This window comes from Gymnodraco acuticeps, unplaced genomic scaffold (genome assembly GCF_902827175.1).
Source record: "Gymnodraco acuticeps unplaced genomic scaffold, fGymAcu1.1, whole genome shotgun sequence".
Lineage (NCBI taxonomy): Eukaryota > Metazoa > Chordata > Actinopteri > Perciformes > Bathydraconidae > Gymnodraco > Gymnodraco acuticeps.
Window position 1 is genome coordinate 2,630,207 of NW_022992177.1, and position 26,073 is coordinate 2,656,279.

Sequence of the window (26,073 nt, forward strand, 5' to 3'; positions counted from 1 at the left end):
GTTAATTGAGAAGACTGATACTAATCTTGAGGCCCATTTACGGTAAAAATTAAGCTTAAGCTATTAGCAAGTTAGCTTAGCATTAAGAGTGGAAAAAGAGGGAAACCACTAGCTTGGTTCTATCCTAAGGTTACAGTTGACCTACCTGCTACCTTAAAACTAATTAGTTAGCACATAATACATTATTAAATAAAAAAATAAAGTGTGTAAAAACAACAATGTTGAGGTTTTATGCAAAGTTGTTTCTTTTTGACAGGGCAAGGCTAGCTGTTTTTTCTCCCCGTTTGATATGTAGGCTATGCAAAGTTAACTGGCTGTAGCTTCATATTTAAAAGACACAAGATGTGGGATGAACGTAAATCTTCTCATCTAACTTTCTCCAAGAACTGCAAATATGCTTTTTCACAAAATACCAAATTATTTCTTTCAAACGTGAAACAGTAGCAAGGCATCAGCACTATAGAAATACAGCCAAGATATATTTCTTTTATATAAAAACAGTTTATTGATTTATCAACAACTGTCAACTGTACAATCCTTAGGGATGATGACACGTGTATGCTACACAGTCTAATGTGTGTTTATGCAGAGACCATTCCTGTCCATATGAAGATTGAAGTCAAACATTATGAAATATTTTAGAAAGCAAACAGAGCATACCCAAAATGTCAAATGTGGTAATGGCTTTTCCTGCCACCTTTATAAGTAACCATGTAAGTCTAGCACATCAGTCACATAGTTGATCGAGAGGCAATAATTCACTCTTAGACTGATGAATACACTTTTCTGAGGAGAAAGTCTTGTCAACAGACTGAACTCAAGTCACAGTTGCTTCTCCTTAAAACCCACGAGTCCTCCGGTTGATAGTTATCCATTTGAATGTCCTTTAAAGCAGCCAGTGTTTTCATTGATAGGTCTTCATTATGAAGTTGAATTTCTGCTGACCAGGGCCAAAGGGTAGACGTAACTGGAAACCATGATTTTCTCCTTCTTCCAGTCTGAAAAAAGGGCATTTCCAGGATTCTCCACTGCTAAAATCCATGGGACAAACGTCTTTGTTACAGCAAACAGCGAAGAAAAATGGCATTGTCAGGGAGAAAAAAAAATCCAAATTAGATTTCCGAAAAGGTCATTCTGGACAACGAACATGAAAAAAGCAGAGGAGGGAAAAAACTGAAATAGAATATCCTCTTACAAAGTCCTAATCTAATTTCCACCCCCGGAGGGGACAGAAAATCACAGAGAGAACAAGAAAGAACCATCACAAGCGTAACTGGACACCAAAATATAAATCTATAAAAGGCCTTTTATTACTCCATTATGTACACTTTTCACAGGACCTCCAAGGATAAGCTCCAGAGCGAAGCGCCGCTTCTAGTTGTGTCATGGAACTTTATCTCCACATTAAAAAGGACGAATAAAAAAAAAATATCCAACAAACAGAATAACAGCAAGACATTATTTTCTTCTTAGTGCCTTGGGGAACTGCACTTGCTGTACAAGTGTTAGTTGCATGGGTGAGGAAGGGCAGAGCCGAAGGACACAGCATCCACGGCCACCAACGTTCACTTCAGTCTGGCACTGCCAAACCTCCTGCCCATCCACCCCGGGGCTGCAGGCAACATCCATGCTGTCTGTGTGAGGGAAGGTAGATGGAAGAAGAGTCTACTGTTCATCCAAAGCAGTCTGTCCTAGTAGATCACTTCATATACAGTGGCCTTCTTGTCACCAGAGCCTGTCACAATGTACTTGTCGTCTGTCGAGATGTCACAGCTCAGGACAGATGATGATTCCTTGGACTGAAGAAGATAAAAACAAGTTAGTCTTGAGGCAGTTAACATTCTCATCTTCATTTGAAGTTAAGTGGAAAAGATTAGCTGACTACAGGGCAAGATTAGATTGCAATGATATTAAGTTCTGGCCTGATGCCCCTGAAAAAAGACTTCTTTGTCGGGTCAATAATTCAGGTTCAGTTTTCACTGATAGGAGAGTCTTGTCAGATAGCGGTCGCTGTGCCCTTCCTCTCAGAGACAACTGTGCATACTTTTGGACTGGCTGCAGACAGAGTGTATTGATCTGCATACCTGGAATATGCTGGCGCCATAAGGAGTCCTCCAAGCATTCAACAGATTGTCCTTCCCAGTGCTTACAAACCATTTACCTGCAAAGAAAACAACAGTGAAATCAGGTTACTTGGACTAAAAAGTGGTATAAAAATAAATAAAACTCAAAGAGTTGGCAGGTAGCCTTCAAAAAAACAATAGAGATAAAGACTGTTAAGGGGCACTGCAGCTTTAGTGCTGAATTAACAGAGGCCCCTTCACAGTTAGGCACAGTCAGCGTTAAGTCTCCATCAGTTTGTGTGTGTTCATACCACAATAGGCAAACTTGAGGGACAGGACACAGCTCTCGTGCAGGTGGAGCTGGTACTTGTCAGGCTTTGAGTGGTGGAGCACCTCCACATTGCTGCTCTCCATGCCCACAGCAAGCCACTCTCCAGTTGGACAGTAGCCCAAGGAGAAGATCTGGAAACAAGACAGAACAGTAATTACTGATGATTCTTGGGCTCAAAGGAAATTTCCCCTCACAGTAAGACTTTGGCTGTGTGTTATCCATCTCTCCTCTGTTGCATTATGTACCTGTGAAGTGAAGTCATGCTGCTGTAGCTGTCGCCCCTCCCTCAGATCCCAGGAGCGAACAGTGTTGTCAAGACCGCCTGTCCACAGCTTAGTGCCATCATGGGATATGTCAATACAGCTAGCACCATCCGTGTGACCCTGGAACTGCCTGCAATCAAAGTCAAACAGCATACAAACATTTATTGACATCCGCTCCTAAAATTGCTCAGGCAACAGCAATCCTGTTGTGGGACCAAAGCCCACAGTGTGAAAAAGTGTTTTCTTCTGACCTAACGAGAGTCTGGTTGTGCAGGTCCCAAACGGCAATGTTTCCGTCACTGCAGCAGGAGAAGCAGACTTTGGCATCGGGGCTGATGGCCAGGGCGTAGCATGCCGGCGCTGAGGAGGTGAGCTCAGCCTTGATGCGGGGTGTCGGAGAGGCAAGATCCCAGATGGTCAATGTGCTGGCCTCGCCTCCAACAATCAATGTGCGGCCATCAGGCAGCAGCTTACAGGAGCGGATGTAGTTATCCCTGTTCTGTTGCACAGAGGACAAAGCAAATCAATACGTGTTCAGGTCAGTGGAGATAGAGAGAGGTTTAGGAACAAGTCAGTGAGAAAGAGGATGAAAATCCTTCTGTAATAATAACAAGCCAAAGGGTATTCTCAAACCTAAGCTGCTACCTTTTGAATTTTTAGCTAGTTTTGTTATTTATTTAGTGAAGTTACCATTTCAAGCCAATTATAATTTAACTGCACATTTCATCTGATGTTAATCCTTTTCTCCTTTGGTTGTTTCCAAGCGCACTCATACTTGTAATTCTCACATTAAGCGAAAGCTCAATCTGCATTTGTGTACCAGTGCATTTGCTATCAAACTGTCAGGAGGTTGTGTTCCTATTGTGGTCCTTATGTATAACAAAGGATTATCCCATTGTGAGAGGAATGGTTGTTTGTTTATAGAGTTCATAACCTTACGACTACACATATACACAAACAGAACTAAGAGTAAAAAAGTAGCTGTTGAGTGAAACGTGAATCAGCAGTGGTGCTCACCAGACAGTCCAGTTGGGACACCGGACTCTTGCTGCCAGGTTGGCTGATGTCCCAGATTTTGACACAGCCTTTGCCACCAGTGTAGACATGACGTGTGGGGTTGCTTATGGTAACAGCGCACACAACTTCGCCGTGGCTCAGTGTGTTGATCTGTCGGGCGTGCCGTGGAATACCAGGACCAATCAGGGCGTCGGGCGGGAAGGGCACGGGCTGCATCTGACCGTCTGCACTGACGTGGAAGGAGTAAGCCCTGATATAAAAGACACATGTTAGTCATCTATTATGATACATTACATGTTATTTAGCTGACGCTTTTAGCCAAAGTGACTTACATACACATAAATGTACACTTCAATAAATATCACTTTATGACTTTAACACAATAGGTGGGATACTTACGGTTTGCCACCAGAAATGGATGTGAGGCTGGCTGGAAGGCCAGGTCTCATGTGGCTGTGAGGATCAAACCCCTGAAAAATGACAAAATTAAAACCTTTTAAAAACACGTTACTCCGTTAAATATTATCCTACAGTAAGCTTAGCTTAGCATAAATAAGCTAACTATAAAAAAACACAACTGGAAGCAGTGGGAAACAGCTTGCTTGGTTCTCTCCAAAAAGGTAAATACAATTCTTGTCAGGGTCCTACTCAAAGAAAAAGCTCCATATCGCTATATGAGGTCTAAAACTCCTCAGGGACCCTTTAAGAGACAGAACAAATATTGATCTTTGGTTCCGAGCAAGAAAGACAATAATGTCAAACTATCCTTTTAACTATTTGCAGTCGTTTTAGGTGATATAGGTAAATAAAAGGAGGGGAAAGAGTGTTACCATTGGCGAGCGTCCATAGGCTGCAGCTGCTGCAACGCTCATCTGAGGGGAGATGTGCAGACCAGCGTACACACTAGGACTGGTCAGGCCTCCATTCATTTCATGATGGCCCATCATCGCAAAGGGGGTAGGGTAAGAGCTTGCGATGGATAGAGGGGTGCGCAAAGCTGGCGCTGCTACAGACAAAGACAGGAGAAGGATATTGGTATGTGACATAACAGTACAGTGGGAGAGGATGGAACAATTATTTATCTCAGTTGCTAGCGAGAAAAAAAAAAGAGTGGTACCAACCAAGAGCCTCCATGCCTGGTGGTTTGCCCAGGATGGGTCTGAGCCCAGGAGTGGAGCTGGTGCCAGGGGTGGGGGCATCATTTCGGGGGGTGGGGGTGGTGGACTTGAGGCCAGGCGTGGAAGATTTGTCATTCTGTCGAGGGAACGAAAGAGCAATCACAATCCCAAAACCAGGCACTGTGCAGACTGACAATTTGAGAGCAAACTGAACTTAATCCAATCTAATTCTGACAACCCTCATAGTCCTGCAGAGCCATAAACTGCTATTTATTCTAAAACCTATTATGGCCACAATGGAGATGGGGCTGTTTTTATCCCCTTACTGCTTTGGCTTTAATCTTTTAGTGAGGCAGAGAGGAAGAAAAAAATCCTGGAGGAGTTAAATACATTGAGCTATTAACAGAGAAGACCTGACTGATCCTGATGCGGGACAATATTATCCCTGACGTTTAGTCATGCACTTAAAGCACCGACAGCCATTCCTAATCCACTGCAGAAAACGTCCCAGATTTATTTGCACATATCCCTTTGCTCTCTCTGCAATTTTCGTTTTAAACCCTTACTGTCCTAGTTTGTTGAAACTCTTGGTGTCTTACATGACTGAGCTCCTTGGCCTTAGATGACGGGGTGCTTCCAGAAGAGGCCACTGATGCCGGGCTGTTGGGGGTGTCTTTCTTTTGAGGGCGGGGCTTATCAATGCCATTTTCAGGTGGGGAGTGGGCGGGACTTGCGCGTGGAGTGGCAGGGTCCTGGAGAAAGACAGCAATAGATTTGTACGTTAATGCAACAGCTATAACATGGTACATGTCAATATTCCATTTACTATAATTGCTCTGCTCACCTCATTAGAAACATCTACCACCAGGTCGTCACTCTTCTCTCCATCACTGTCCTGTAAAGATTTTTTTTTCAAATTAGTCACTTTTTTTCTCTCAATGAAACCTTTTAAATAATGTCTCTGGCCACAGGAGGGTCAATGGAGTACTTTGAAATGCACTCATTTGCCTTCTCGCCAAGAGTTGGATGAGCCTGGAGCAGTAAAACCCTGGAGTCATGGTGATGTTGCCAGACAACCAGCGGAGACTCCGGGAAGCCACTCTTGCCGGCCAAATTTTTTCGCAAACATAACCCCCAATAAAACCACAATAGGTTTGATCACTTTGTTTTTGTACAGAAAAACAAGATGTAAAAAAGGTGTGACATAGTGAGACATAGTGAGCTAGTCTTTATTTATTTTTTTATATCAGGGCATTCCATTTTCCGCTGCCTTTCATTAATAAACATATTTTTTAATTTCTTACACTGCAACTTATTGTTGTATTTTCTACCCATTTTTATTTTCTATTCTCTTGCTTTTTTAACGATTAAGTACTTTGAATTTAAATGTTTTTTAAAAAGTGTTAAATGTGCGAGTTTTGAATGTGTATTTTTTTTATGTAAAGCTCTTTGAAATGGATTGGTTCTGAAATGCGCTGTACAGTATAAATGTATTTGTTAAGCTATGCCTAGCAACCTGTAGGCAACTCCTGGTTGTAGCTTCATATGTAACAGATAGATATGACAAAAAGCGTGTAGGCGTATTTTCCCAAATGTCGAACAGATGCTTTTTTCACTTACATATCTGCTCATACTGTCCTTCTCCTCCACTTTGCGTTTCTTAGAGTCCAGACTGTAGTCAGAGGAGCTGCGGTGCTTTTCACTGGCTGTGCGTAAGCTTTCGGATGGGGATACAGAATTATTCTGCAAAGAGAAAACCAAACACACTTTATTACCATTTTGTCTTTCATTGTTAAAGAGAGTTGTGAGTCATTCATCCGTTACGAATTCACAAAGAACGCAGTGTGCCAATCCAAACACTAAAAATGGGCCCATTTACACAACAAGGGATGCTGCGGACTCTTAAAATGCAGCTGTGGGCCCGCTCCAAGCAGTGCCCTGACACCAGCCAGGCCCAATCTCTCATACAAGCCTGTCCGTGGCCAAATGACAGAATGGGCCGTTATCTGGACTGAAAGGAGGAGGGGTTGTTTTCTGAGCCGGGCTCCCTCCTCCTCATAACTGGACAACAAACAGCCTCACAGGGACATGAGCAGTGTGTTGTGGCTGAACAGAGGGCCTTTTCTCCAGAGTCAGTGAGGCTAAGCGTGAGAGGGAGAGGGGTGGAGAGACAAGGAGAGACAGAAATTGAATGTTGTGGGCATTGATTGCCGCAGCTTGGGCACCATGTCAGCTCAGACTTTGAGCTCTGATAAAGAAAGAGAATCTATATCCTGCCAGTGGGCACGGCAGCGTGGGACTGACTGGAGCTTTTTCATGGAGCCTGCCTGCCCACACAAGCTGGGACAACTCACTCCAAACGCCAACATAATGGGAGGAACTCGGCAGGTGTCCAGCGGCTTTCACTGGAGTTTGCCATTTGCCTGCAAACTGCCAAATTCTCCTGATTCCCTCTGTCCCTTCTTTTGAAGTCCTGAGCATCAACATGGACTAGGTCAGTGGCAGCCCAGAGAAGTGAACAATGGCCGATGGACTGGCTGTCTGGGCAAAGGGCCACTGTCTGCATAATGGCTGACCTTTAAAGAGATGCTTAGCGTGACTCATTAACCAAAGTCACCACTCTGCTATCAGATGACCTGGGACAAGAGCACAGAAACAAAAACAGGCCGGCTAATCGCCCCAGGAGTTCCATTTCTTCAGACATGACTGCACCCATTCAGCGGGCCCAGCCTACAGAAACACAATCTCACAGGCACATCAGCAGCCATCAGAGATCGCAGCCATTCAAATAAAACGCTTTAGCAGGTCCAGCCAGACGGGGTGGGGAAAACAAAACAATTCTCCATTTGTGTTCATAAATATTCATCACATGCCAAGGATGAGAGTGAGCTGGTAAACAAGGGAGACAGTAGGGATCAAATAAATCCTTTAAGAAGGGGAAGTCAAAGTCTTGCTTTAATTGTGATGAAATTACAAGGCTTCTAATCTCTCCAGCATGATACCAGTCATTTCCCTTCTGGATTAACACACAGGATTTATATTCCAAGCCTCATTTCCAATTAATCATTTTATTGAAAGCAGATTACAACAGTGCATGAAATCAGCAGCATCATGCTGTTGGCAGGAATGTTGTACTTGACATTTGCGGTGGAGATGGAAGGGTGATAATGAATAATAATAAAAAAACAAACAAGCCCTGCAACAGGAAATAGTTTCAGGTTTGGACACTCACCGCGTTCTCTGTTTCGCAGACATTGCAATGGCGGCCGAGGAGATGAAGAAACCCCAGGGAGCAAAGAGAGAAAAACCCGTCAGTTAGCATATCATAACAGATGCTTCTGGCTGAACGTGTGAGAATCAGCTGCAGGGCACAAGGCCCCTCTTATCAACGTGTGTTGGAGCTGTTGAATAGCTTATGCAGTCATGGGCTGGGAATGTACCAGCTCATTACCCAGACAGAATGTGAACAGACAGGATGTGCTGCTCACCTAAGGGCCCTACCATTCTGCTCTAGAGACTGAGAAGCACCACACTTTTTATATTATTTTTTCCCTGTTTAACATCTATGCAATAATGTTGAGATTAATACACTTTTCAATTCTTCTCAATAATGAGCAGCTAATGCCCAATTGGTTTAACTCCTCACCTCTGTGTTCCAGATCATTGTGGTTCTTCTCATCCTTCACTGGGAGGTGGGCTTGGCTACCCAGGGCGCCCAGTGCTAGCAGGCCTGATCCTGCGCCTGTCACAGAGGGGATGCCAGGCGGCTGCAGGCCTGAGGGGTGAGGAGGCAGCTGGATGGGAGGCCCGTGGGCAGCGTGGGAGAGGTGCTGTGCCTGGAGCTGCTGCTGCTGTAGACGGGGAGATAGACAGAAACACAGTGGGTCAGGGAGAAAAGGCAAGGAGAAACCACACTTACTAAACATGAGGCTGATCAGTTAAACCCTGGATGATATTAGCGCATTCACACATCTATTACTGTCAGGATCCAAAAGCAATCCCCCTCAGTGCTATTTCAATACCAGGCCATGGTGGCATAATCCCTAGATCTGTGCTGAGGAGAAGTTATGACTAACAATCAACTGCTCAACACGTCCATTGCATGAGCAGGGCTCGAGATACAATTACACTGTTAGTAGTGCATGAGGAGGAAAATAAATAGAAAATATTTCATTCTACATTTACAACAAACTGCAAAGCAAAGTTTGATGCATCTACTGCTTAGCATAGATGAATCATTTCACATCAGGTAAACTGGTGCATTTCTTACTGCAGCGCCACAGCACTCCTTTGCCATCAGTGAGTTGAGCAATCCTCTTAAGGAACAGGAAGCTGTGTAGGAATCTGTCAGCCTGTGGGCTAAACAACTACCTGCTTTTTAAACACTTCAAAAACAAAACCAGCGTCTATTTACTCCTCTCATATTCATGTTCCTGGGTTAACAGAACATGAATCATTTGCACACCCATGCTTTAAGAGACTGAGGGAACACTAAGTACCAGAAGCTGGTACTCCTTCCCTCTCACTCCAAGTATTTGAGTGTGTGTTTGTGTGTGTCTGGAAGGCTGCTGTGGGAGCCAGGACCAGGGGTCCCATGCTGGCACTCAGTCAACCCTCCAATATTCACCATGAATATTTGAAAGGCACGGGGAAATGGATGGGAGTTAAAAGGCACTCAGCATGGAAGTAAGCAGTTTAAAGCAAGGTTAAATAATACTTAGCTGAGACACCAATAAAAACATCAACAATTTATTACCCGTCTACGAGCCAGCTGAATAATTTAGCTGCTGTTACAGCGCGCACCTCCTCTGTTTTACAAGACGGACTTCAATCAGTGGCCATTTATGGCTATTTCAAGAATATTAGGCACTTTGTAAATGCAGGGGAGTTGGTACAACATACGCTACAATGGGATGGACCTGCCAAACAGATAGTTAAAAATACATCAACTCCGAAAGAACTTACTTTAAAATATACTTTTTAAAACAGAGATATTTAACTGTAGGTCTTACAAAGGGCACCTACTCCTAAAGCATGTCTTTATAATACTATCTGGAGGGCCTTTTTAATTGCTTCAATATTATCTGTCCTGAAGGTATAGAGAACTGGATTGGAAAACATAGTGAGGTTTTTAACTTGCAACCTCATCCTTTTCTTGAAAGGGCAGATGTCAATCCAATTACAAAATGTACCCAGGACACAAAGAGCTAGAGAGAGCACGTGAGTGTGTTAGAATATTGTGTCCATGAGGGAAATTAAGGAGCCAGTTCATTGGCAGGGGAGAGCCATTGTGTTTAATGAGGCACTGATGGGTAATATGCATGGTTGATCAGCAAGAGCCCTCATTAGAGGGCCATCAATGAAGACAATAATAAATAAAGAAAGGAGTCTGGCCTATTTCCTCTAATTTAATATTCCAAGATAAAGAGCTACTCTTTGCCCCTTTTTTCTCTGAGTAGAGCTAAAAAAAAAGAAAAGGCAAGATTGAGCAAATGTATTTGAGTAGTCTCTAGTGTAGAGACTACACTTACTATAGTGAAACGCACTTTGACAGAAAAGTGCCATGCAGCATTGCACAAGCCCTTTAAGCCCACATGTGTGCATACACCTAAGTCAATTAACAACAGCATGGCACATAAGAGATATTTGGGAATGCCACTGACCATTAGCGCAGGGTAGGCAGCTTGCTGCTGCTGAAAAGGAGGACAGAAAACGGTCAGGGCAACAGCTGCACCAGACGCCCTCTCTGCATAATTATATACTGCAATAAATAGTGTTACAGACAAAATAAATTCAACATCCTTTTATAACAAAGCCACTGTGTGTTTATCCAGGTGGCCACTCGCTAGGAGACAGGTGGGCTTCTCTGCGCTGCTTCTTAGCTGACTTCAATATTTTCAGAGATTTCTAATCAAACAGGAGCCTCAACCAGTCAGGCTCGTCTCAACACAAGCAGCTGCCCTAGTTGCATCCTATTAATGGCCCTCAGCTCCATCAATAAGGCATGCAGCTGGCTCCTGGATGCTGCCTGTCTGCCTGGCACGCTCCTTCACCCCACCTTGCTTTACAATATGCATGAGGATTTTGGCATGCCTACAGAGCCTCTCCTCAATGAATAACTAATGAGAGGTATTCGTAAAACATACAGTAGCTACATTTCCACCTCCTCTGACAGGAACAAGCGGCGTGACTTGGGTCACAGTTTGTGTGTCCAACATTTTATAACATTTGGACTTTCAATGATATTCATCTTAAATTAAGTCCAAAGTAAAAGGCCCAGGCACACATCTAAAAGTAAATCAATAATCCAGCATTATAATGTTCCAAATGTGAAAATCACAGACACAGGGAGGAGCCACAAATCAAATGAGCTTTTCTTTGGGAAAACTGCAGCTTGCAGCTGCTCCGCTTTGGTGAAAGTGAGATAAAGCATCTGCTCAACCCAGCAGATAAAAAAACAAGCAGCTATCCATCACCTCAAGACACCTAGTCGGACAAATTCTAGGGAGCAATTATCCTGGAACAAAAGGTCACCAGGGGGGCATTAATTGAATTCCAATATGTGCCTCCAGTCATCAAGTCAGCCTTTGGGGCGAGCCTAGCGCATGCTAAAGACTCTGCAAGATTCAACTGTAGTAATAAGACCACTGATAGCCTGAGCATTGTATCGAGGGTGACACCAATCACCTCTGCTTTAGGAGGGCAGGGTGAGCGCAGCTGATCAATGAGGGGCAGATGGTGTTTTGAAGCAGTGAGGAACACAGTAGTACAGCTCAGTGCTGCGGCGTGCAAACAGACCTGCATCGCTGTGCTGTTATGGCTGACTGCTGTCTGCACGGCCTCAGCTAGTGTGCAGCGCTGGCTGTGTTCTGCTCACCCTCAGCCTTTTAATTCCCTCAGCTAGCCAGGTCAGCATGAGGGATGAGCCTCCTCGTTAAAACCTTAGCCAATTAAAGCAATACAGGCTGCAAAGGGGATCTCAAGAGCTCTCAGGCTCGCATTTATAAACACACAACAAGGCAGCGAAGATGCCGCTGAGACCGGAGCTGGAGCAACAGAACAGCTCTCTTGAGAGCTGAACTTGTTTGAATATGTTGTTGAAGAATATAGAACTAATTGGGACAAAATGCATGAACACATTTGATTCAGGCAGGTTTCTCATTCTATTCTCACAGTTTTGAACAGTTTGTGCATTAACAAGACATTAACAGAGAAAAGGCTTTTAGTCAGTGAAATGCGCAGAATAAATAAATGAATAAAAAAGAGGGTATACACACGGTCAGAGGCAGATTGGGAAGTCCACGTACCCCGATGATAGCATTCAGCTCGGTCATAGTCACCTGCTTAGCCCTCTCCACTGCCTGAGCAACCTGCTGCTGGTGCTGTGGGAAGACATTTACAAAAGATGATTAGGGGGCATGCCAACATCCATCACACACCCACACTCACTTATCACAGAATGTCACACTTAATTCTCTTAGTACTGCTACGATTCTAAAGTCAGGGCAAACACCACACAAGCAAATTGCTTTAATTTTCTATTCAAGTAGTATCTGTATAATGCAGGCAACTATAAGTGACTTTATTTTAGTAGTAAACTGTGACAAAGTTGGAGAGAGACATTCAAAACTCACCTCTTGTGACAGGAAAGGCATAATTTGAGCTAAAATTGCGTTGAGCCGTTTGGCAATCTCCGTCTGGAAAACAAAAGAGGAGCAAAATGAGACGGGAAAGTATGAAACAGACAGTGACTTCACATAACCCCGCCTTTAATGTTTACACCGATTAAGTCAATTACTGCGGCAATCAGAACTGCTTGACTCAACATCCTCTAAACAGCATGATATTGACATTTGAAATATTTAAAACATTAGGAGAGCCCAGGGGGACGGAGCACAGCTGTGCTGAGAGTGCACTCCATGCTAAACGGATATGAGCCAGCAGAGTGCTGCTGTGTTGAGAGGATCCTCACTCACTCTGCCCTGCTTCCCCTCATCTGCAACGCTGCTGTCCTGCAGTTAACCTCAGAGTTAAACCACACAACCACACCCCAGGAAGTCAGGCCCAGGAAGCATACTGCACTGTTTACTTACATGTGACAGTGTAGGCAATTAACATTAAAAGGGTCATAATGTGCAGTGAGCAAAGATTACAAACCATAATGACCTCAAGGGTAAAACACCTCAAATCTATAAGTAATACCATTAGAAGACAGCTACAGTAGAGTGTACTAGAGTGCTGCCTTTCCAAGACTAGAATCTGGGCCCTTTCTCACTGCAATCAGCAGCCCAGCCCACCACCCTCCCGTCCGCCCGCACCACCCTGCCTCCATTCTCCTGCTTGTCTACCAACTGCCATGGCAACGGCTGCAGACCTATCTTGCTGGGATCATTATGCAAATGGCACCTCTGCTTGACCGTAACAGGCTTTAAAATCATATTACGTGCTTGGAGGCAGGTCATTAAATTGAATTTTCAGCCTGTCGATCACATGAACGTAGCAAATGAATGGTGGATAAAAGGAGCAACGGGGAGGAGGTGAGCAGAGTGGGTGTGATTCATCCCCCGCCCCTGTGAAAACACAGCACAGCCAGTTTGTTCTGCATCCTTCTTCTCGTTGGAGCTTTGCACTGGGAGCAGAAAAATAACAGTGCCAAAGCTACATCATCTATGGAATTTATGAGCTGCAGTTCAACCCAAGGCCACTGCGGAACACAAACATTACAGGGATTTTCTCCTGATTTTTCATTTGGAGCGGCACATACAATGTACTTTGCAGACCGCCAGCTTATTTATTACACATGGCAGAAATGCCAGGCAGTTTTGGCAGCCAGACGTATTACCCCTGAGCAGAGCCAGAGAGATTGGAGAGTAATGTCCAACAGAACGAGACCTGCTGACCCAAGCTGCAACATGGATAGCCACTTAGCCGGGCAAGCCAGCAGGATAAACAACGAGCCGAAGATGAAATATCAGATGAGACAGAGGAAAGCCTGGGCTCACAGGCAATAATGTGAAACAAATTGATGGTAGCATGATCTACAGAAGGTACAATAGTCCATGAGAAAACCCTGATTAGAACTTGATTACTGTGTGCATACAGGAAAAACACTGAACCCCCCGCCTCCTCTGACACACAATTAATGTGACCTACAACCAATAAAGCAATGAGAGGGGTAGATAAGGGCTTTATCTGCATTAGTATTAACGCTATGTCATAAGTGCTCGAGCAGGAGCTCAAGAACGCCCTCAGAAATGGTTGAAAAGCTACAGAGCCTGTAAAATCCATGTTTGTTGAGATAAGCCATGTCAATAGCAGTCGAACATTTGACATGATTTTTTAAAAAGGCCTTGAGCGCACAGTCCATTCCTCTGTAGCTTAGTGTCATGGTGACAGCTGGCTGAGAGAGGTCAGGAGGTGCCTGATCCGTCGTGCCCTAAACAACTGGAAGCCTCTGCACTCTCACAACACAACATGCAAATACAGGGAAAAGGCTCCAACTCAGCTCGCCACTGCTGTCAGAATAGATACAGTGTAGTGCCAGGAGGATTTTTTTTTTAGTCTGCCAGCAGATAAAAATGGGGCTGTTGTCACTTTAAGTAGATGACAGCTTGGCCCTTGAGAGGCCAGCTTTGCGCTGCTGCTACACAATTACAGGTACTCGGACCCGTGTAGCACCACTTTAAGAGCACTCTCAGGCTGGATTGTCAATGGTGTGCAGAAAGGTATTCGCCTGTTGCTATCAGCAGTGGGAAAATGGAGTCGAGGCACTGATGAGTATTAAATATAGAGGGAAAACTACTGGTGGCTCTGGTCACATGATCCATCTATAAACAATACTTGACAAGTCAGATTTAGAGGGCCTCCAATTTGTCCAAGATGACAGCATTGCCCGTTTCCTGATTTTTCTAGTAGGGAGAAAATTAGAACAGAACTTCACTGGCGGCTCATCTAAGCCAGAGAATGACACATGTTTCCACTAAACTGAGATGTTACACAAAGCCTCAAAGCCTTTGTTAATGTGAAGTGAGTCCAGAATAAATGTCCAATTGCCATTTGAAGTTATTTGTATTGATCTGAGCGAGGCCAAAAGGATGCATGAGTCATTACTATGATTAACCTTGTCAGCCGCAGCAGTCAGTCAGGTGACAGCTGTGATCCAAAAACAATAAACTCATTCTAACAAAAACAGCATAAAACCATAACCTTATTTAATATGCCATATCTTGAAATACGATAACTTGCAGTTAATATAAGTGGACCTGACAGCCAACAGTTCACACCCCGTAATTATTACACTCCATTCCAGTCCCAAATGACAGATTGGGCATTGATGTCTTGGAGAACATTTACTCCCACCACTTTTCTCTGCACGCCTCTTTTGTACGAACACTGCAGACACTACACTGGCTGAAGTATGTTTTGGCCTTCAGTATGGCAGATAGTTTGCTACCTAGCAAATGATTCCCATTGCCATGTGTCCTCATGTCTGTATAACGAATCCAGGTACCAAATCGCCTTACAAACACCTACGCCGCGCAACGCTTATAAACAAGCACCAGATGATGGTATTTACTGGCTGACATCACCCAGCAGAAATGAGCTGTTCTGCGTCTACATCGTCAGGGCTGATAGAGAGGGATCAGATAGCACCGCCACATCAGTCCATCTGAGCCACGCCGGTGTGTGCATTCTGAAATCTGAATTATGTCCCTGCCCGGTAATGAAAAAAGGCACAGTAAGAGGAATGGATTTCCTCACTATGGAATAAATCTCCTGGCAGGAAAATAATATGCCTATGTGCATCCAATAATCCATCTCAGCCCTGCCTGTTAACCACTCCCCATCTTCTCCTCCTCCTCCCCTCCTGGGCTGTAAGCCGGGAAGCTGCATGGACGGGGCCCACACTGTTTGCTCACAAACACGCCGTTCAGCAGGTTAGGGCCCCACTGATGAATTATTCAAGCGCTTCCATCAGCTCTGTTGAGGTTCCTGATAAAAGTCAGGCGCTAAAATGGATCAGTCGATTAACCTGTTTACACAGAGCTGGGCTCTTGCCCCTCCCCCAGCTCCTTTCCGGCTCCCATCCCCCCCTCCTCTTCTTCTCTCTGGTTGGCGATAAGTGCCTGACAGAAGCTATCAGAGCGGCCCGAGCCCTGACAGACATGAGGCAGTGTGACACACGGCCGAGACACTGATAGATCACCCACCTCACCAATCCACCATGCCCCCCAACGCCATCATTAACCAGAGGCTGTCACAGCAGAGGGGACAGCCTCACTGGTTCAACAGCTGCATGGATGGGAATCTAAGGATTACTCATTCAAACCATCTTTATCTCTGCAAGCATCAGTGATCTGTGGAGCTATACAAGATAGGATCTTTCGAGGAAGATAAGGGCACAATAAGAGGCTAAAGGACTTTTGCCAATTACTGTTCATTTAAAAAAGAAATACTGACCCATCAGCAATTCTCTCTCTCTCTTTAATCATTAAGTCAAAGGCCGAGCCTGCTAAAGTCTACCTTTAATCTTATCAAAAGGCCAAGACAAATCGAGGCTTTAAACCACTAGCACTTTTAAAAAAAAAGAGCCACAATAATTCACAAAGTGGAGGTACACGTTTCCAATTGTATTGCCTTGTTTGCGTGCAGTAGATCAGTGTGTTTACAGCCTATTAGCGATGCTCAGTCAGCTCTGTTAACAGCGGCTCCTCCTGGGTCTCACATCCCCCGACACTGTGGAAAGATATGAGGAACATGATGGTACATACCTGTTTGTGCATTTCTATGTTCAGCCCGTACGACATCTCGTAATACTGAAACGAAAGCAAAGATTTAATTGATATTAATCAAGTCACATTTAGAATCATGCTGTGCCAACATTTAATTTATTTATGCAATTACTTTATACTCTTAGATGTAGCGTTTGTTTTATTTGAATGAGACTAACAGAGTGTGTGTATAGCCACAAATCAATAGTTTCATTAATCACACCACTAACTCCATCATCAAATGCTTTTAAACATGATTGAAACCAAAATACAATCCAACTTCTGCTGGCCAGCGTGATAAACTAAGATCAGAGTTTTTAGAGCAGCAAACAGTGAATAGCCAATAAATCGATATTTTGTTGTTTATATAGCGGGCAAAGAGAAGAAAGGGTTGGATTTATTGATCGCTAAACTTGAGCCCTCAGATCTCCAGGATGTCTATTTACTTAGCGTAACGCGATTGCTCAACACTCTTGATATTTCAAGCCAGGTCAGTCTGTCTGGCTGAAATGTAATCCATGGAGCCCACAAGTGGCAGCCAGGGCAGAAATGGCTTTCCAGTCAGCGTCTATTTGATGAGGCCGATGCATTATTCAGTCCATTAGCTTCTTCGAAAATTACTCTCAAACAAAAGAGCCATTCTGTCTGAGATCAGAGCCCCACAGCCGTAGTGTAACCTGACACCCAGTGCTGGCTGTGGGATACTTCCCTACATGTTTACCTAACCTCCTCCCTGTCAGGCTGACATGTTGTCTTCCTGTGAAAAGAATGTTTAACTTAAGCCTGCATGTATTGGTTTAAGTCATCCTCAGTGTGTTTACCTGGAACAACAGAGTACACCGCCACGGAAGAACTCCTGATTGCGTCATGTCTGAGCTAAATTCCTGCGTCATAGGCATGCCTATGTTTTTCTAAAGGGCTGCTAAAATGAAAGCTTATAATTGAGGCTTACAGATAAACTAAGGTTGACTCAGTCAGTGCAAAATAAACTGCAGCAGGTTCCACGTCCTCCATTTTGTTTGCCGAGGTGCATTTTCTCACACACAGCTCTGGCCCTCCACCATCAGCTCACACCTAATTTATGGCCATGCATACGTCTGAGCGTGGAGTCTCCTAGGAGAATAATCAGATCAGCACACAGAGGGCAGCGCTGCAGCCGACCCTTGGAGATCAGGGGAGCGCTTTAATGGAGCCTCAGCCCACTGCCTGTCAGGAAGAGCTCCTCCGTAACAACCAGCTACATCAAACCCCCCCCGGGGCCTTTCACAGGCCTGTACCTGACACTCAGCCCGCCCTAACCACCACGCAGGTGATCACAATAGCCTGTCTCGCTCCACCCCAACCAGATCTTCAACAAGCCTTGCCATTTGGAACCATAATTGCTCCCTTTTGTAACATAATCTTACCATGACATAGTGGCGCTGCATCTCCGTCTTCTCATTGGCCAGCTTGTCATACTCCACCTTAAGACTAAAATAGAAGACAAGGTGTCAATTTCTGGCATCTGTATCACTTCAATAACTCACACACACTCAACAGCTGTGTAAAAGAAAATAACTGCTATTTTTTTCTACCATTTAGATTTCATTTCACAACCAACTATTAGCCTTGACCTTAATTATTTAATGAAGAGGAAACGTTAACACCGTCATACTTTGGTGATATACTTTGTAATTGTTACCTGTGATACTGGGCTTGCAGAAACTGAAATTCGTCTTTAATCCTGTCACAAGACTCTGCTACAGTGAATTTGAAGCCAGGCTGACCGGGCTGATGTGGAGCCTGAACGAAAGGATGTAAAAATCACATTAGTAGAGTCAGAGGAGGAAGTTTTGATCATCATTTTCTTTCATTGTGAAAGGAGAAAAATAGTTAGACACATTAGACTACTTTCACGAAAATATCTCCTCTTTAGTAAGGAACTACTTCACACCTTCAGAAGCTAATAAACACATTATGAATATGTGGCTGCCACACTGAAAATGAAATCTGATAATAAAATGAAATAATGATATACAAATAAAGGATTAAAGCCCCCACCTGTCCCCATATTCAGCAGTCATATGTTAGTGTATGGCTGAGTAAATATCTCCAGGCAGGCAAACCATCTGCATCCATTTACCACTAAGTGCATATTCTGGTGTAGCATACATGCTTTGTGATATAACCATATAGATGTGATGAGCTTCATTAGGGTGGACAACGTTTTGCAGGACACATTTCAAAAGGGGACCAGCAGCACAGCCAGGAACCATGTCAACATCAGTGTTGTCAGATAAACATGTAAACTGTAGTAAATATAGAGGAAGAGCTTCTTACCGGATGTCGGCCTTGTGGATACATCTTGAAATGTATCCTTTGTTTATCTCTCCAGTGTGCAGGTCCTTTGGCAAAATGGTTGAAATGTGCTCCCAGCAGAGGGGTGGGGGGCAGGGGAGGTCGAGAAAATCCTGTGTTGAAAAATGACGCGGTTTAATCTTTAGACGGGGGGGGGGGGGGGGACACAGTACAATGCATGTTGTTTGCTAATAAGTAGTCAAAACACTAAACTAGTTCCACTTATTGAGGAGGCAAGTGAAAAAAGCAGCACTATTCCTTCGCTTCTGTCTTCGTGATCTTATTCGGTCAGTGGTCAGCGATACACTCGATATACTAAGACAATAAATATCAATTTACAATTTAAACTGGTGCAAACACGTCATGGAGCAAAACATACGCTACTTTTTCGCGGTTAATTTTAAATTGTTGCATCAAATACGTTTGTTTCAGATTCTAATTTTGACTGATGTTCGCCAAATGAACAAACCCCGCTGTAGGACGTCTCCAGGTCGGCCACCACCGACAGCACCCGGCTCCCACCTACTGTGTGACTCCGCGGAAAGCGATGCAAACGCCCCAAAAAAACCCACAAATAAATCAACAGCTCTGGTAAATACATACCCGTGTGTGCGTCTTTACCGTCCGTCCGACTTTTGTTCCTGAAGAAAAACCAAAGAGGCTATAATTCATGCGCTTAATCCCTCCTAATGTACGCGTGGTGGACGCGGATCTCGACAAGCATCCTCTCTCCGGAGCGCACCCAGCCGGACTGGGGGAGCAGTTTGGGAGAAAATGTGGTGCGGTCGGACTCGATTAAAACTACTTTATTCTCAGCCGCGAAACCTCCGAGGAATGTGCACCGTTTGTGGCTGGTTAATCCCAAAAAGAAAGAAAAAATATAGGCTTCCAAAATCTGTCTTCCGACTCGAAGAGGTTGGAGATTCTTTAAAAGCGTAACATGGTACTCTCCACAATCTCGCATTTCCCCCAGTTGTCCAGTTTACCCCGGTTGCCACACACAGGCAGCAGGGCTGAACTGCCGTGAAAGCGCCTATCTGTCCAATCGGATTACTCGGAAGGAATACGGCCACATCTGCCTATCGGAGAGCGACGGCCCCCACGTGGGGTGCAGCGATACATGACATCATCCCGTGGATCTACAAGGCATCATCCGTCCGTCCCACCATGTACAACAACAACAACAGCAGGCACTGATGTGCCGACGATGATACCCACATTTGACAGAGACAGCACAAATTCCACATCCGCGCTTCATTAGAGTGTTTTTTTTACCGCCCAAATAAAGTTGATGAATATTTGGGTGAGACCACCACCAGCGGGACGGGGGAGGGATGTGTGCGGTGCAACAAGCCTTCTTGAATTGTTATCCCCATACAAGGAAACATGAGGATATGTGAGCTTGTTTGTAAAACATGGTTATACAAATGTGAAGCTATGTTACTGTAAAACTGCCAAAGTAGCACCTACAATCTGAAATGTGCGGGGTAAACTCCCCCCAACACACAAACACCGTGAAGGACACAATAATGACCAATCGATCTAGCTGTCCACCAAATTAAAGCCACTCGGAACACATATTTAGCCTTAAATATATCTCGTGACTCTTGCACAACCTATCAGCATTTGTGTAATAGTTGCACTGCGGGGAGAGCAGAGATGATTGCCTTTGTCTGATATGAACATCAGCCATGAGCGAAGCCCGTACGCCTTGTTTTGAAGGTTCAACCCTGCCCCCACGTGGGACTCCTCTGCGGCTTTAAGGCCTCTCAACCAATGGCAGCGCGGTGCACTTACTCGCTAGCTTCCCATTGGCTGAGCAGCATCGAGCCTGTCATTCACAGAGCAGCGTTGTCAATCAATACCACGCGGGGTCAAGCGCTGACAAATGCCTGTGCTCCTCGGTGCTCTGCCTGTGAATAGAGCCTGCAATGGCTGCTTAATTAGCTTCCAATGGCTTTTCTCTCCAGTTCAAACAATCTGTTACCACCACGTAGTAATGAGAGCCTACATTAAACAAAGGAAGAAAGGAAGCATGAAAACAGTTGTAACATTACAACCTGTAGTTTCCTTTACATATGAGACTATATGTAAGGCACAGACAAAAGGTTTCTTGTTTACCTTTTATCACAAAGACCAATCAAACCTGTTTTAACATTAAACCTGTGTTCTAATAATGACTTGCTGTATGCATGGATGTAGTGCTTGCATAATCAAACACTAATAGGACTCTTGTTTTTTTGTTTTTAAGGAATCTACTTAAATCAGTTGTATGCTATTTCTCGCCTGTAATAACAAGCCATTTGAAATGAGGAGAAACACAATAGATGCTTAAAAATAGCAGCCTAATTATATTATCTAGAGTCTTTTAATGCCTAAGAAACATTAAAAGCAATCTATGTGGACACATTTAAACTTTGAAATGTTAAACAAAACCACATTTAAATGTAAATGATGAAGCAAATTGAGATTTTTGATAAAACTGTGATCTTTAAGGCCTGTATAAAGTGACACAATCCCAAAACAACTAGCCATGATTCACACTGAGCAGAGCAGTATCTTTTTGGGAATGCTAAGGTCATTTTGTCATGTTAGGGCCTGAGATTGCCCAGCAGTGGTCTTACTTGTCATTCTTGTCAGCCACCTTGAGGATGTGGGATAACTGTGTTATTTCCAAAAGTATGGAGGCAGTCTGTGAGAAACTCAAGCACACACAAGAGCTGGCGGGCTAATCTCAGTCAGGCACCCCCTCATGCTTTTCAATAGAGAGTGCTTGGATTAAAGGCAACAAAAGCCTGGGCCAAACCCCAGGGAGAGGGGGCCCTCCGCCCACTGAGACCCCCACACTGTTTATTTACACGGAAACCCCAGCCTCAGTGAAACTCCCACCCTCAGGCATTACACACTGGCCTATTTGCCAAGGTGGCTCTAATTCTTGACAGACCAGGGATTGTCCTCACTTCTGCCGCTTTGAACTGAGGAGCCACTCACTTTTCAGATAGCTCAAATTCAGCTAGTGAGCAAATATCTTGCGCCTTCCACACAAAAGTCACTGTTGTGCTGTAACGGTAAAAGGCTGCATGGATATCTGTGGAGAAAAAACGATAGGTGCAAATCTAATCATATATTTGCAGCATCAAAACAAGGCAAAGATCAATTACATAATGGAACTATTTATCATAAACCTATATTGGATCTTTTTGGAGATTACACAGTGTTGGCTCATTAATGTGAATTGTATTTGATAAACCACTTGGCAATTTCTCTCTCTCATGCAGGCTCACCTTCCTGCTCATGAAGCAGAAAACGAGGGCCCTGTTACCGAAGAGCTGGGTGGTTTGTATTGCAGTGACTTACACTTCAGGGTACTCACATGCTGTTTACATGGAGATGCACACTGACATACTGCACATTCACAAACAAACACACACATGCTGTGTATCACAGACACGTCATTCGCAGGCAGGAGGCAGAATTTCCCAAACACACGCTCACACACACATTCCATGAACAAAGGGCCTACAGTGTGTGCTGGTGATGAATTGCTGCTTCTGTATTATCAGCATGACTCATCTGACTGTAATCAATGAAAACAGGATGAAAGTCCTTATCAAAGTAGAAAAATGCAGACATGAAGAGCATCTCAAAACAACAAGATGAGTTCTCTGGCAGGAATTCAGAGCTGTATTTAGCCCTTGGCTAACGAGGACATAGAGCCAGTTGGCTCTTTGAAATATATATGATCTACTATCAAGTAGGTTGAAAGGTGAAATGTTTGCATCAAGCTGTCTTCCAAAGTAATTTCCCAAAGTAATTTATTATAGGCTACTTTAGTTTTTATTTCTGGAAACAAAAGGGATTTAGCGTTGTATATTATGTATATGATACACGTTGCACATTATTCCTTTACCTCTTTTCTGGACATCAGCTCTACGCCAAATTCTTCCCAAAAAGGAAAATAGACCTGTGTCTCGAAAATGTGCCTTTGAAGGGTTTTTCTTTCCAACACATATATCATGTTTCCATTACAAGCTGCTACAGTTTCAAAGTTAATTGCATTCTGCCAATCAGATAAAAACATTGTTTAAAGTCTCAACAATTATTACTGAGGACGTTATGTATTCTTAGTTCATCCTCCAAGATGTTGGATGATGATGATGCAAATATTTACAAAGACTCTTCTGCCTTGTGGCTATATATGATGAAACAGCACCTCAGTCAGTGCTTTAACATGCTAACATACTAACATACCAAAGTGATGATATAAAGGGCCAACTTCCAGAAAGTTGACATGACAATTAAAAACAAGTTCAGGGTGACAATAAAACTGTCTTGAGCTTTTGAGTGTGTTTGTAAAACTATCCATGTTACAACATGTTCATGGCTATTCATCCTGTAAACCACAGTGGGTTCATTCAGCACACTGAGTCCATACTGGGCAAAATATATGCGTAAACAGTGAAACTAAACCACAGAAAGCCTCAGAAGCTGAAGCAGCAGCTGATATAAACACCTCGTCCTCCTCATACCGCCTCGCCCTCACGCAGAGCATTGTCTATATGTTGTCACTGTTCTAACCATAGACTGTATATATGGTTCTAACACACGGCAGAGCTGGAGGCCGGCCAGTTGTATTCTTATCCACTTCAGCAGCATACACTAACAGAGGCGCACAGTAGCCCTCCCAAACTTCATGTTTTACTCACACCCTTCACCCTGCATAATGAAGCATCAGAATACCTGCAGTGAAAGAGCTTGTTCAACAGGAAATCAGAAGAAAATCATTATATTTTCACCAAATATCTCAATATCGACATTGTGGCGATATTGTAAGGTTGACTATTGATACTTTAACTAGTGAGCAAATATCTTTGTCTTCCACACAATGACTGTGTGGCAATAACTGTAAAAGGCTGCATGGATTTCTGTGGGGGAAATTGTATTTGTACCCTTAAGATCCTATTAGTGCAGCAACAAAACGAGACAGAGATCAATGATATAACGGACTAGCTTAATATTGATATTGTGGCGATATTTTAGGGGTTGACTATTTATACTCAACCAATGAGGAGTTTGATAAATAATCAACAGTAGTGTGAATTTAAAGACTTAAAGGCAAATAAATTAACTGCTAGAACAGAAAACTACAATCAATTGTCTGTAATGCAACCTTTAACTAGAAGAAGACAACACTTTGATAATACAATATCAAATCTAGTCTCACATCACAGTATCAATATACAATCGATATATTCCCAGGCCTAGCTGAATCCTTTCTATTTTAACAAGTTGCAGATTACAGCTAGTTACAGGGTCACTGATAGAATGTGCATTTAATTATTCCTTGGCGACAATCTCTGGCTATGAAAAGATTCAACATTAAACTGATCACAGGATCAAGCAGTACCAGTTGATTGAGAAGACCTTGAGCTGCTCAACACAAATTGTGTTACTATAATCCAGTTTGCTAAATGGCTAATGTGATTAAAAAGATTCTTAAGGCCTAAATTCGGTTATGGTCCGTGATTACAATCACATGGCATGGGAATGACTTCACGTGACTGTCTCGAAAGAAAGTATGTTGTCAAGGTAACAGCCCATGCAAGAAAAGTGCAATTTGCTACTGAGGTCAGAGTCTGTGAATTGTTTGGCTCGTGTCTCATGAGGACGAGGAGGGAACATTATATTCACTTACATCAGGGATGTAACCGCGTGGGGGGAAAACACTGTGAGAAGTGTGAAGTAGCAACTTTATAGAGGTCAATGCTAGGATCAATTTATCCCGAGTGTCATGAATATTAAGCAGAGCTCTTTGAAGCTTCATAATGACAACGTGAGGCGAGTAGTATCTGGAGAAATCTCCTCCTGAGACCACATGCTTCTTTCCTCGCTCCTTTTCTCCACTCCTGCCTCACTGAGGAGCATTTCATAATCCCTGGCACACAGTAATATAGCTCCACTCTTCCATGCCAAATTGACTCCACAAGTGCCTCTATACCTGCTGACTGACACATGCTCGCCCAAAATGACTCCTCCACCAGCAGCCAGCATCGCTGCCAGCTCTGGAGGAGTACTTGATTCCATTATTAAGTTGAAAAAGAGAGACAGAGCGAGGGGTTGGAGATGGGGAGGGGGAGGGAAAAAAGGGTTGAGTGGGTAGAGAAGAATAATAGAAAGCTGAGGAAGTTATCAGGGCAGCGGAGAGTCTGACAGCAGATCAGAGAGCTCCTCCAACTGGAACCCCGCCTCATGAGCTGCGGTCGGCCGGGATGATGAGCTCTGCTGTACAGGAGAGGTCAGAGGCACCTACTGAAGAGCATCAGCTCCTGAACGCACCACCATCAGGGCTGGAGACAGTATTCAAACCCTTCACTCACACAGCGGTACAGAGAAACGTACACATACAATACAGTTTTGCATTTATACTTGGACTCCACTACCTTTCAGATCGAAATATTGCACCCAAGTTAACATGAACAAAACATTGGATGAGTATTAAATATATTGTTAGTTAAAAAGTATTGGCAATTAGTATAACAACATCTATTCAATAAAAAAAAAAATTCTTTACCATTAATCATCTAAAGGCCTTCAACATTGATCTGGTAACCCTTTGTAGGAAACCAACATGTTGATATTTAGTAGTTAAAATCCACTTCGCCTTGGCCTAAAACAGAAACATACTTCTATTTCATTTATCTACCAGCATTCATATTGTAATGATATAACCAGAAAGGCACACTGTGTGCCCCATGATCTGCTCGAAAATATAATGTGTGCTTCCTTGGCCCATAATACATCTTTCCTCCATGCGTCATGAGAATTGAGCGAATCATTTGTCAATCATTCCTGCTGACAATGAGAAAACCAAACAGGTCTTGAGACTTAACCTCCTTAAAAACTGCAGAATAGTCCCTCTGCATATTCCTGTTCCCTAAACAAGGACTTATGAAGAGAGCAGCCCTGAGAGAGGGAGTGAGAACAAATCAACAAAGTAATGCCTGTCCTATGAGAGGCTAAGCCTCTTATTTTCATTTCAAATGAGGATAGAAATTGACTTCCTTATTAAATCTAATTATTAGCCAGTGCCCTCCAAAAGTCTTCTGAAACAGCCTACAGCGACCAGGCTATTAGCATAAACACCACCACTGGCAATCTTAAAACAAATGGTAT

At 43.6% G+C, this 26,073-nt stretch overlaps 1 protein-coding gene across 7 annotated transcripts; it reads right to left on the reverse strand.

The window, feature by feature from the left end:
• Positions 1 to 481: 481 nt before the first annotated feature.
• Positions 482 to 20,155, reverse strand: tle3a (TLE family member 3, transcriptional corepressor a). 7 transcript variants are annotated; one of them, XM_034204815.1, is made up of 22 exons: positions 19,504 to 20,155; positions 18,883 to 19,013; positions 18,245 to 18,345; positions 17,970 to 18,033; positions 16,564 to 16,608; positions 12,427 to 12,489; positions 12,100 to 12,174; positions 10,456 to 10,482; positions 8,439 to 8,643; positions 8,025 to 8,032; positions 6,413 to 6,535; positions 5,637 to 5,687; positions 5,392 to 5,544; positions 4,796 to 4,928; positions 4,505 to 4,680; positions 4,074 to 4,144; positions 3,675 to 3,924; positions 2,909 to 3,156; positions 2,640 to 2,787; positions 2,375 to 2,525; positions 2,085 to 2,161; positions 482 to 1,799 (listed from the first exon to the last, which is right to left on the reverse strand). In XM_034204815.1, the coding sequence occupies exons 2-22, from the start codon at positions 18,904 to 18,906 to the stop codon at positions 1,692 to 1,694; spliced, it is 2,301 nt and encodes a 766-aa protein (XP_034060706.1). In that variant the 5' UTR covers positions 18,907 to 19,013; positions 19,504 to 20,155; the 3' UTR covers positions 482 to 1,691. The 7 variants fall into 7 exon arrangements, with proteins under 7 accessions (XP_034060706.1, XP_034060705.1, XP_034060703.1 ...); XM_034204814.1 differs by having other exon boundaries at positions 10,456 to 10,485; XM_034204812.1 differs by having other exon boundaries at positions 12,070 to 12,174.
• Between the last annotated feature and the right edge of the window lie 5,918 nt (positions 20,156 to 26,073).